This window comes from Cupressus sempervirens, chromosome 10, assembly GCF_028749045.1.
Source record: "Cupressus sempervirens isolate cs-2001-9-10 chromosome 10, ASM2874904v1, whole genome shotgun sequence".
NCBI classification, from domain to species: Eukaryota; Viridiplantae; Streptophyta; class Pinopsida; order Cupressales; family Cupressaceae; genus Cupressus; species Cupressus sempervirens.
Window position 1 is genome coordinate 785,617,014 of NC_143127.1, and position 13,752 is coordinate 785,630,765.

At 34.0% G+C, this 13,752-nt stretch overlaps 1 protein-coding gene across 2 annotated transcripts in view; it reads right to left on the reverse strand.

Moving 5' to 3' along the window:
- Positions 1-785: 785 nt before the first annotated feature.
- Positions 786-13,752, reverse strand: part of EDA7 (embryo sac development arrest 7) — a 140,271-nt gene continuing 127,304 nt past the window's right edge. For both annotated transcript variants that reach the window (XM_089807742.1, XM_089807743.1), the window contains 6 exons: positions 5,146-5,316; positions 4,791-4,949; positions 3,994-4,086; positions 1,912-2,106; positions 1,404-1,639; positions 786-1,308 (listed from right to left, as the gene is read on the reverse strand). In XM_089807742.1, coding sequence (XP_089663868.1) covers positions 975-1,308; positions 1,404-1,639; positions 1,912-2,106; positions 3,994-4,086; positions 4,791-4,949; positions 5,146-5,316 — 1,188 coding nt within the window. In that variant the 3' untranslated portion in view covers positions 786-974. The remainder of the gene's footprint in view (positions 1,309-1,403; positions 1,640-1,911; positions 2,107-3,993; positions 4,087-4,790; positions 4,950-5,145; positions 5,317-13,752) is intronic.

Genomic DNA, 13,752 nt, shown 5'->3' on the forward strand with positions numbered 1-13,752 from the left:
GGCTGACTGTAGGGAGTGATTGCTTAATGGATTATCAACTTGCTTAAAAGATTATAATTGAGATATTATGTTGACTTTTCTGTGGACTTATGTATTGAATTCCTTCACTATTTCAACATCAATCGTTCAGCCATTTTCATATACTTTTCTACATTTCCAGCCTCGCTCTGATACCATGTTGAATTTTATAAGATCATTTTTTGGAAATGTAATAACACTGCCAGTACATCAGTGTGTTCCAGTTGTAGATTTGAATGTTATATAAATATCCGTAGAATCGGTGTGTTCCAATTGTAGATTTGAATGTTATATAAATATCCATAGAAGAGAAATGTCTTGTGAAGAGACATGTCTCTTTGATAATTTATAAATTAATCATTAATTAAACAATATTAAAATGCATCTAGTTGATGATTAACCAATGACCATAGAGGGAATACCTCTAGGTCAATTCAATCCAATAAAAGCTACGACCTTAACACATGCCACTGTTGGCAAGGTTATATGATATTTTAATGGAATACTTAATCCATTTTTTCATATGAATGTAATGTATATATGCAAATTTCCCTGTATTTTATTAGCCGTCCCCTTGCCATGCCCAAACTTGGCAAAAAAAAATTGCCATCCCGAAAACTTGTCACCCCATGCCTTGCCATCTGGGGTAACCTTGCTTTGAAAAATAATAACTGACAAAGAAACTATAAATCTGCTTCCAAAATCATAAGAGCTGGATATATTAAATGTATAATGCCAAATGCACCATAATGATTTATGCAAACCAATTAGGAAAAAGGAACATGTTCAATTTAATTATTAGCCGATGCAAATTTAACTCATCCAATTTGAAAACTTGGCTGCAAATAAATATCATATTTCAAAAAAATTATGTACTGCCATATAATGAAAAACATTTTGAGTTTGAGTAACTAACAACTCTAAAATGTAAAATCAATTCCCTAGTGCCATCATCATCATCGCCTTTTTGATGACCTCCCTCCACCTCGACCTCGACCTCGACCTCTACTACCCCTGCTCCCCCCTTTGAAGGATTTTCTTTCTGGTTTTAGTCTGAGAGATTGGACCCCTCGCTTCGAACCAAATTTACTCTTGTTTTTTCCCTCATCAAAGCTATGAGAAATAAATGATATTTCTCGAGATCCTCCCTGACCTTTCATTAAATCATTTGAATTTGTTTTTTTCTCAATAGCTTTTATTCTCTCTTCAAGAGGCAAAGCATGCTCCTTTGCAAAAGATACTTGATTCCGAAATGCTTGTGCATGGCTTTCATCTTTGACTTCATAAAGCCTGGCATAGAGAACAAATATTTTTTTTTAAAAATAACACCAAAACTAAAGCAATGGAATTAATTGCTCCTACTGATATGCAACTAAGAAAGTCACCTGGGACCCTTTGCAGGCTTTTCCTTCCGTTGAGCTTTATGTCTCTGTTTCATTGCTTTAGTGTCTAATGGCAACTCCTCAGAGGATGAATCATCTGCACGAACAATTTCCTCATCTTCTTCTTGACTGTCAACATCTACTGCTTCAAAGTGTTCTTCTACTAAGGAAGATTTCTTGTTTGCTGCATTAGGATGCATAGCCAAATATTCTGGAGAGAACTCATCGACTTCAAATTCCTACAACCAAGAGGCATAAAAAAAAAGTAAGATGCTTCCACATAAAGAATAGGACAAAGTTTCATGTAATAGAAGCTACAGGTTCCATATATTCCAAATTTGATCTTTATCGAGGTTTAACTACAGATAAATACCAAAAGAATTCTGATGTTGTATCGCTATACACAAAAATCTTTAAAAAAATCCCTATGTAAATTATTATGCCTAGGTCAACACAAATACTTATTTTGTGTCCCTGTTCTCTAGGAAGCTTTGGGTAAGAAGTACAGAACCTCATCACGAAACATGGCTGCAAAGCGCTCATCTTTCAACAGTTCACTTCCTCTGGTGTTTTTCTTTTTCTTTGAAGAATGCTTTTTAACTGAAACATCCTCATTTTCAGGTTCATTTTGACCATCTTCGTCATCCTCGGTTGCAATTAGTCGTGCCGCTAGGTTCTTGTTTACCTTTGGTAGCTTCCTCTTGATCTTAACAATAAAAGTTGAAAAGTAAGACAAGGATCTAATATCCTTCAATGTATATCAAATTACTTTCACATTCATGACACTGTCATACACAACTGATATACAAAGTTCACTGCACAACTGTAAGAAGAAATATGTTAACCATTTCCTCTAATTTCTATAAGAAGTGACTGAAAAAGCGATATAGAAGTCCAATTTGGTTGCAGGATGAAACCAATAACTAAAGCACATTGTAAAATAATGATAAGCTTTTTTTTTTATGCTGCATTATTCTTCTAATGAAAAGTCCAATTTGGTTGCAGGATGAAACAAAATAACTACAACACATTGTAAAATAAATGGTAAGTTTGTTTTTTTATGGAGCATTATTCTTCTAGTGAACATTCTAATCAAAAAAATTGAAAATCATTTATTGCCATTGCTATAAAAAAAGCGATATTTATATCTATATGACCAGGGCTTTCTCCAGTGACAAAGTCAAGAGGACTGAAATATGCAAGAAACAAGTAAATTCCATCATATACCTTAAAATCTACTTGGTCTAGCTGCAAATTCATTTCAGAAAATATTCAAGAAAATGTTGTACACTTTTATTCTATATTTTTTATATCTTTGACTTTCTCAATTCTGGTCGAGTATGGCGTAAAGCCATAATCCATCTCAGTATGCCTGTGCAGTGCTGCTTCTACAGCAGATTGAAGGGGATATAGTGTCCCATATCAAAGGAAAGGAATGAGAAGGTTTTAGAGTATAAGGTTCATAAGGAAAAAAATATTCAATGAGGGGTAATGTTGTGTCTTTAAGACAAAACAAACCTAAAAGTGGAGGACGCATAAATAAGTGTGGTTCTTCTGGCAAATGGCTAGTCAAATGACTGTGAAAGGATTAGCATAATGTGAAGTTTGTGATAAACACAGTTAATGTGTGTCTCTTCAGTAGCACTTCTGTACTCGCTAATTGAATCATAATGCAAAATAGTTAAAATAGCTGCTTTACTAAACTCCAAAAGGTTGCAAGATTACAAATCTGCAATCCCTGCCTGTAAAATTTTTCTAATCTAATATGATGTTTTATTGAAAAGCAAATGCCATCAATTTTTCCTTCTTGTTGAGTAGAAACACACAAGGGCAATAAATCTTCTACATCTATCCTAATGGAGCACAAATAGTGCAACAAATTAAGAAAAAAATGAACCTTGTTAAATGAAAAATCAGATAAACACCCATTCCTAACTGGTCCCCAATTGTGAGCAATAAACATTTTTTCTGAATGAGAGCTAAACTATGTAAATTGAAAGCAATTTTTCTTTCTAATTTTATATGCCTCAAATATAGGAAGAGAAAAAATAATTTAAGACCAGTTTGAAAACCCAAAAGCACTGCCATTATGGGATAATCCGCAATGCATATCTATCTAGGGAGTCAATTATCTGCCTACCAATGATGAATGTACTTTCTGTCTATTTTTCGGTGCCGTCTTCTTTTTCCCTCAAGTAGAAACACGCCAAAGAAATAGATCGTTTAGACTCAAGTTTGTAATATTTACAAATATCAAGTTTGCAGATCATATGCATTGAGAGTAGAGAGGAGATTAGTGTTCAATGAATCACATATCAAGTAGACATGATTATGTATTGATAAAAGACATCCAAGAGAGAATGGTCCTCCTTTTAGAAGGCAAACATTAAGAAACAAACAAGTAAAGGAAAAATTGAACACACAACATACAATGAAATTAATTCCTGCTCTGAAATTTATATAATGAAATCATTTAATCATCAATGATGGCAGGGGAAAACAAACAAACATTTATTTCTTATAAATCAAAATTAGCACCCACAGAAAAGTCATTGATAGTTTAAATATGTAATTATTGGAAAATAAAGCATACCGTTATACGATTAGCACGCTCAGCCTCAATCTTTTCTTGTATGCGCTTTTTCCTATAAGCTTCATATGCAAATGGATCGGCCATAGATTTTGCCTGATGCAATAATTCCAAGATGTTGGAAGAAATATAAATAAGTTAATTACATATTCTCCCTCTTAAGGTAATGTTTTACTCAAAATGTGCTAATATTTAAATTTCCAAATTGAAAACACGGAGCACCAATCAAATGAACTCTGAATCATGCATCAGAAAAGTAATCTTAGAAAAATGTCAACTGGATAAGAACACAAAACCTAGCAGAATGGGTTAAGAATTTACAGAAGAGATACTCAAAATGTAGGATGTAGTCTGTGACTGTAAAATTAGAAATTATGGAAATGATAAAAGCAACAAAACGTAAGCCTTCCGAGGAAGTAAAACATTAACATGCATTGATGTCAATGTGAATGATAGATTAAAAAAAATCAATACTCTAGCGTGAGGTAAGCCTTGCTCTCAAAAGTTATGTTGTGTGAACACCAAAAGGGAATGCTCAAAACAAGAAACCGCCAACCAATAAATTTGAATAAAGGTTTACAAAACAGCATGGTTTGACATAGATTTCATGGTTTATATAGAAAAAGATATGATATATAAGATTTTTTTATGTTGTATGAACACAAAAAGAGAATGCCCAAGACAAGAGACCACCAACCAGTGCATTTGACAAAGTGATAACTATAAAACATGGTTTAATATACATTTTGTGCCACAGAATAATAATATTATGGATAGGAAAGGAAATAAGTATACAAAACCTTAAGGTAGAGGCGATAATCTATAAAGTATCCATGCATATAAGCCCTTAAAAGGTTGGTGCCAATCAGATTTGTCAAATTTAAGCGTTCAATGTCCTCTTTTGTTACAAATTTGAAATCATCATAAATGGTGGTTTGTGCCCCTTCCTCAAGCTCTTCCTGTAAAAGAATTAGAAGATATGAAATTTACAACTAAAGTAGAGCACCACTTTGTAAATGATATAACTTTCTCTAATGCACATCTATTAAGGTATGCAAGTATCATTAACTAGCAAAAATATGCATCTACTATAAAGAAACATTAACCAACATTCATACACACACACACAGACACTGAGGGAGAATTTAACCATACCGTCAAGTTCTCCAAATAAGAGCACCACTTTGGAGCTGGACCTAAGGAAGGAATAAAATACGATGGAATTTGAGTTGACTCTAGGGCCATAAGCATTAATCCACTGTTTCTAATTACACAAACATCGTTGATATTCCCAGCTGAGGGTTCAATGCTAGTCATCCCATCTCCCTGCACATAATAGTAGATAAGCAAAATAAGTAATCTAAAAGTGTAGCCCATTGTTACAGACCTGGCCATGGTATGAAAAGATATAAAAAGTAAAATGAGTAAAATTGGACATATACAATTCAAGAGCATCTTGTGTCATACATGGAAATAAATATCTGAATTGTTACTTAGCAAAGTTTCAAGCGGAAATATCAAAAATAAAATAAGAAAATTTGAATAATTGATATCAAATCCAACATTTTTGATATTCTGATGTTAACTCTATTCTTGGCAAGTACCTACATGAGTAATTAGACTTCTGATTCTCTGAATCAAAATTACTCTAAGGCATTATTGTCTTATTTCTCTTTCCTGAAATCTAACAGGCATCCATCATACTGCACATGGAATTCCATTGACCTATATATTTATCCTTTGCAGTGCAAAATTTGTACCCACTGATGATTTACAAACCTCCACTTTACTGTGCAGCTTTCAGCATCCATCCCAAATTAAGTGCTTGCATTCTGTCATAGGCCCTAGCATTAGCTTCATCAGCTCTTAGGCTTGTCTGAGTACTCCTCAGAGCATCTAGTTTTCATAGTCCCTCACTTCTTCATTGCCTTGTCCACATTATTGTTTTCTTTGTAGGGAGGCTAGACTGCCAGTTTCACTTCCAATCCCTACCCACCAATTGTGCAGTGGATCTATAAACTGCACCTGTTACAGATCCTGGTACTATTCATGCTAGGATAAAATGAATATTCAAGAAGGGGAAACAAATAAACAGATGTAAAAAAACAGAAACAAATGAATGTAAAATGAGGAATAGTAATAGGACTCGGACTCAAGCGCGCAGCCCAAAATTTGATTTCAACATGGGACTCAGCAGAGACTTACTAAAAAAGTCAGGTGAGAGTATTAATTTTCCACAATCCATCATAGTTGTTTCCAATTTGCTCCTAGTTTGGATTGTGTGATTTTTTGCATCATTTTTTTGGGTCACAGAGTGTGATCCATAATTAAGATTAAGGAAAGCTCAAAGAGAAAACTAATTGTAAGTTGCAAATCTCAAGAGGGTAAAAAGAGAGCAATATCAAGGTTTTGAGGGAAGAGGTGGCACGTTAACCAAGTAATGACAAGACAGAATCAAGGTCAACCAACACAAAAAAAAAAAAAAGAGAAAAGGGAAGACACATGAGGTTCAATGAAATGAATAAAAAGAAAAAAGAAAAAGATACTAAAAGAAAAACTTAGGCCAAAAACTATCAAAAATATCAGAATTATTATATATATAAATAAGACAACCAAATATATACGCAAAAAAAACAAGATACAAGAGGGCTAATAAGAAATGATAAAAATAAATAAAGAATTAAAAATAAACAAAATAAGCAAGAGCCTACGACACAGCAGTAAGTTGTGAACCTCTGATTTGGGAGGTCTTGAGTTCGACCCTACTCAAGCTTAACAAATAATATAATTAATGTCAATAAATATAATAATAAATAATCTAGGCTTCGGCCCATTACCCAACCAAAAAAAGAAAACAAAATAACTCAATATGTGTGTTGCGCGCACGCGTGTGTGTTTATGTATAAATGAAACTAAAAATACGAAATTAAACCTAAGAAGTCTAAACAACAAAAGCAAAGATATAAAATATAAAACAAATGCATAAATATATAAGAATGGTTAAATCACTAAAACACAGATAAATAATCAAATGCCATACCAGAAACAAAAACAAAAGAAGCAATAAACATAAACAAGGAAAAAATATGCATAAATAAAGAGAGGAAACTGCAAATATATGAGCTAAGTAACATGACTAAAATTGAGAGGCTGCATGCCAAGCCTAAGACAAGATAATAGAAGACAAAAAATTCAAAAAAATGAAACAAGTTGTTGCAAGCCAAGCCTAAGGCAAGATAAAGGAAGACAAATATTTTTTTAACGAAAACAATTATATGCACAGAAACACATACATAGTAGTAGTTGCATGCTTTTATGCTTGCAACGTAGGTGTTTAATAATAAAATTATTTTTAAATATAATTTAATGTGAATAAATTAAATTACAATTTAATTAAAATAGACTAAAAAAATATTATCTACTTATACTTCATGAATCATATATGAATAAAATAATCATCTTAAAAAATCTCCACATAAAAAATCTATCATGAAAAATTAATAAAAAATCTATCATGAAAAATTAATAAGAAAATAACAAACTAAAATAATTATTAAAAAACTAAAAACTAAATCAAATTTTAAAAACTAAAATCAAATTTGAATTTTTTTTTTTTAAAATACAAATTAACTTGCTAAAATCATATGTTAATTTAAAAAAGAAAAAATGAGAAAATAAAAGAAAATAACTATATAAAAAGGTTTAGAAAGAAAGAAAATAAAAATAAAAGAATAAGTCATATAACTAGGAGTTAGACAAATAAAACTAATAGAAGAAGTTAAAACAAAATAAAAGAAATATATATCTAGAAAATAGAAACCTGGGATATAGGTAGGGGAGAAGAACCCTTATTCTGGGAAGATTCGTGGGGTTGACTTTCCCCTCCCGATTTTTCCTCCCTTCCAGAATCCATTAAACACAAATTGACAAATCTGTGGGGTAGATTTGTCAATAATTACAAGATCTGCGAAAATCAATACCCCACAGAATCTTGGAATTGGAAGCCAGTAGAAAACACTAATCTTAAGGAACAAAAGAAACTACAATATAAGCAATTTATCAATCTTAGAACAGATCCACACAGAGATCGTTGCAACATATTAATATGGGGGGCTTTGAAAGAAGGAACAAATAAAGTTAAGCTAGGGTATGATCTCATTATTAATTCTCAAAGATGGGAGCAGATTGAAATCCCCCTCACTCTTTGCTGGGATCCAGCATGCCTCCCCAAAATAGGGGTTTTCTTATGGGCAGCATCTCAATATAGAATCCTCACAGCTGACTGATTCACCAAACTAAGATTTGAAGGACCCTCGAGATGCACCTTATGTAAACAGGGATCTAAGATGGTAGATCGTCTATTTTTTCAGTGCAACTTTGCTAAAACATGCTGGAATTGGCTATGTTCAAAATTGAATTGGTCTTTAGCTCTCCTTTCTAATCTCTAGGATCATCTCAAGAGTTGGCCCAAAGATGGACAGTCCAAAAGTTATAACCTCTGGAAGATATCGCCATCCATTCTAATATAGGAGATATTGAAGGAGAGAAACAAAAGAGTTTTCAATGATGAAGCTTTGCAACTTAACTCTTTTCTTAATAAAGTTGAATCTAGTATCACAGAAGTTCTCAATAATCATCTCAGGAATCACATTAAACAAGAAGGAGCATTTTCAAAATGGGATGGTCTAATTAAAAAGAACTAGAACAAACTTATTAATTTGCCTAGGGTATATCCAAAAGCTAATAAAGAAGCCCAAGCTAATTGCATTTGGCAACCTTCTCCGCTAGGTTGGGCAAAGGTAAATTTTGACGGTGCTTGTCGGGGCAATCCAGGTATAGCTGGATTAGGATGTGTCATCTCTTACTCTGATAAATGGTTCCTCAAATGGGCCAAACCATTAGGGAAGGTTACTAATAATCTGGCAAAATTAGAAGCGCTCGCAAAAGGAGTCCAACTATGCTTGAATATAGTATTAAAAAACTCATAGTTGAAGGAGATTCCCAAATTATTCTCAATGCACTCCGCAAAAGAAGCACCCCAAATTGTGTATTAAATTCAAAACTAGAAACTATTCTGAATATAGCAGATAATTTTGGAGAAATTAGACTCCAATATATCTATAGAGAAGGTAATAAAATAGCAAACGCCCTAGCAAATGCTGGGGCTGATGGTCAAAACTTCACCATCTATAGTAATGAGAATTAGCACATTTATAACCTTACTAAAAGTTTGATGATCATTCAATTTGCCTCTAGGCAACCTAATAATAATAAACTACATATATATATTGATCATTAAAACAATTGGAATAGGGGTGACATAATGCATAATTATGAATCATTAACAATAAGGCACTCCATTTAAATGTGCTCAGATCTCACACACGCATCCTCAATCACAATCTTGACAACAATTGTACCCTATTTCTGAGATCTGCACATCTCATCTTGTATAGTACAAATTGAGGTGCTGTCATTATTTCGGATATCTTTTTGCTTGATATCCCAATTTTTCGGCACGAGCAAAACCAAGGGAGGGCATCCTCTAATGATGTTGCCACTACTATTTAAGACTCTTCAAAACTTATCTTCGTTGTCATTGCTAAGCAGTCGCTAGTTGTAGGCTTTGGGTTCTCTAGCATTAGGCTGTCGCTATTTAAAGATTTGCAGGATGGATACGTTAATTAGGATGAAACCAAGTCTTAAAGAGATGGCCTTTTGGGGGGAAATTTCTTTGATTAGGAGTAGCAAGATAGTGAAGCCCAAGGACGACCTGATTCATTGGGCGATTAAGATTGTCTTGGGCGAGAAGTTCTCAGCATTGGCTAACAGACCCAAGCACAAATTTGACATTGTGGCTATGTTTGTTGCCACCATCCTACATGTGGAGAGGGATACTCTTGCGCTGAGGGATTTCTGCAAGGTTGTGTTCAAGGGTCCTTATCTTTGTGAGCTAGATGAGGTGCTAGGCAACATTGACAATGACCTTTGCATCCCCAAGAGGAGCATGTATTACGTTGAAGACTCTCTGGTGGAAGTCTATCCGATATTGATAGTAAAAGACAAGAGGACCTTAATGCTTCGCATAGAGCAAATAACTCGCAATTGGATGTTTCTGCTTGCTGTCACCAACACGCGCATTTGTGTCGATCGGAGGGGCTTGGAATGGTACTGCCAAATGGAAGACATCCTGGTTGATTAGCTCGTGCTTCTATTGTTCTCTTAGTTGATGCCTCATCCCTCTGTTTTGCATTTCCTCACTATGGGTTGGTCATTTTCCTTAGGTGGTGATATATTATATTTTTCATTGGTAAAGGAATGAGTGATTGAACAAAGCTAGTGGATTTGAATTATTGGGTAAATTATATGCCGTCCGGATAAATTTGTAGTACATGGATCATCTGTAAGGAGTGTCTCTATGTGCAATTTTTATTTTCGGTACAATTTATAAGTGTGTCTATTTTTTTATTTGCATTAGGGTTTAAAATATTATTAAGTTGTGTCCTTTATAAATATTTTTATTAATTTCTATAAACATTTTAATATTTGGATAAGTGGACTGGGTCATTATTGCATTTTAAATTTGATCTAAACATAGATATTGTGAACTATTTAATTGTTTTTGTATTTATGTCTAGTTTGTCTCCATATCACAAGAGTTAAAGTGCATCCTAGACTAGTTTATAACTGCATTCATATAATTGATCTGTAGTGTCTGAATTGTTGAAATTATTTATAGTTCAAGTACATTGAACTTTTTAAAGTTGTATGTTTCAACTTATAATATTGACTCTGATTGCCCATTTAATTAAGCACTGGTCTTTATATTACTCTTGATTCATAATCCATATGCTAGCAACTATTTCATTTCTTTCCATTGAGGAATTAATATATTCATTTGTTGTGTTCATTCTTTATTTAAAACATTATCACATTTATTTATTTATTCATAACTTTCAAGTTTAAAGTTTTTATATAATTCTTGCCGTTAGGAAGACTTTCATCGTATTCACATTCTAATTGATCTGCTATAAGGATCTTGGATTTAAGTGTTTTTTCTAGGATTAGGTGCACCCACCTTGGTTTTACAGAGCCAGAAGTGCAGTAAACTCGAACTACACTATTCAGTTCCGTCAAGTTGGCCACAACCGGTTGGATATGTTACAAGATTCAAGAAGAGTTGGCAGATTAACGGATTTCCGGATGATTCATTGATTAACAGAGGAACAAATGTGTTCTTTATAAAGAATTACAAGGATGTTGTTTCTAAAAGAAACAACGTAGATTGAAGACGGAATTAGAAACAAAACTAGAGACAGGATAGGAAACATTCCTATCTGGACTGAAGAAAAAAGAGACGGGATAGGAAACATTCCTATCTAGACTGAAAGACGGACTACAGACAAGTAGTTGACTATTATAGAAAGTATAAGATATTATCTTAATACCCTCCCTTAATGGTCAACGTACGGATATCGGAACATTCTGTGATAACTGAGACCCTCCTTGGATCTACAGAATGCTGAAACCAAGAAGTTTTGCTAGAGGAGTGCTATGACTCAAAATAAGTTGCAATTACAAAACTTCGTTTTTGTGGAAAAAACGGTAAAACCCAGAATCTCACACAACCTTGTGTATTACAGACAACTTGAAATGATTTTTGAGGAGAAAATCAACAAACCCAAAAAACAGAAATAGATTCAAAAGACGAAAAATGCAGCTTCGCCTTGATCAAGAAGCTCGACAACTTGTGCTATTGTTTCATGCAGCTCCTTCAGATATTTCCAAATTTCTGCAGCTGACTTGCCGAAAGGAATCTGCGGTAGCTGATCATCGATAACAGAGAGCTTGAGAAGCATAATAGCCTCTCGATTGCGATCATCAAACTTGTCCTGTTCTGCTTGGTCGGAGGTCGGAGGAGACTTTGTGCCTAGAACAAGTTCATCCAAACGACGATATTCGAAGATGGCGATGATGCGCTGCTTCCAGGTTCCATAATTGCGACCATTGAATTTGGAATTATGTTCGAGCAGAATATTTGTCAAAGATGCCATGGCACGTTTTTCAATGAAAATCTGTGAAGGCACGTTCTTCGAGGCAAAAATACGAAAGACCCAGAAGAATCAGAGAATGACCTAGAAGAGAGCTCGAAAAACCCAAAAGGAATTTACTGTCGTTTTTTGGATCCGCTGGCTCAAAAATCGAGGCACCCAGAAAATACAGACGACAACCCAGTTGAGCTCTCGAAAAACCTAATAAGAATCTGCAAACAAAATATTTTTTCGACCCCAAAAATTAGGGTTTCGAAAAAAAACGGCCCTAGCTGAAAAAAGCTTGAAAAAACTTCAGATTTCTTGATAAAAAATGGCAGATTTTTCTTCAAGGATCGATGTGCATGGACGAATGGGGCTAGAGTGTGCTGAACAAACACAGGCAGACCCGAGTTCGGGAATTTCTATAGGCCGAAAACCCTAAGCGGATTTTAGAGAAATTCAACAAAAAAAATTTTGAAAAAATTTAAACAAATAATTTCACGAAAAAATTTAAGTAATAGCTCTAATACCATATTACAAAATTCATGAAGAGTTGGCAGATTAACGGATTTCCGGATGATTCATTGATTAACAGAGGAACAAATGTGTTCCTTATAAAGAATTACAAGGACGTTGTTTCTAAAAGAAACAACGTAGACTGAAGACGGAATTAGAAACAAAACTAGAGATAGGATAGGAAACATTCCTATCTGGACTGAAGAAAAAAGAGACGGGAAAGGAAACATTCCTATCTAGACTGAAAGATGGACTACAGACAAGTAGTTGACTATTATAGAAAGTATAAGATATTATCTTAATAGGATATCCCAACATCGAGTTGGCAAGACTCGTAGGATTCCAATTTGTGGTTTCGGAAACCAATAGGTGGACTGCTCATCCTTTATTTGGGTCCTTTTCCCTTGCTCCCGTTTTCCGCTTCTCCTCTTTGGTGGAGCCCTTCATTTTTTGGGCCACTGGTTTTTTTGTTCCTTATCTTCTTGTAGTTTTTTACAAAACGAGCAAATTCCGGATATGTATCTCTGTATCAGGTTTCTACAATAATCTAATACTATTAACTAGTTTTATGGATATGGTTCCTTCTACATTAAAGTTTAGATGTTGCGTGCACTTGTTATTTTGGGCTCGTATTGTAATTTTAATCTTTGCTTCCTACTTTCAGCCATCCTCCTCATCAGGATGCCTTAATTTAGTTGTCTTCATTTTATCACAAAGATAATTAGGATATCAAAACTTGGAACAAAGACTACGAATAAAAACATTGAGAAATTATTTCTAGGTCTACTAAAGAGCGTTTTTTTTTGCTATTTCCTCTTTGACAATTTTTCTCTAACACTTAATATGTTAAAACTCAAGTTTTTGGCAATACTATCTTGGCTTAAATTTGGCACCTTCATAAGAGTTTTTAAATTATTCTAACTATGCTAACGTTTCAAAGGAGTTCCTTAAAATTGTCAGCAGGCTAGGTGGGAAGAAGTCTACCCTTTCCTGTATTTTCAATTGATCTCGTGCACTACATCACTCTAGCACGTTTATGTTTTAAGAATCATGCAGAAGTTGGAGGAGGATTCTAATTTCTTCAAATCAATATTTTTCAGAGCTCACACAAAACTGGGAAATACCCCGTTTAGATGTAAAAATCTATCAGGGGCAAATCAGAAGTCCCATCCTCAAATCCATTTATAAACAAACTGGGGTATGCCCCTTTTAT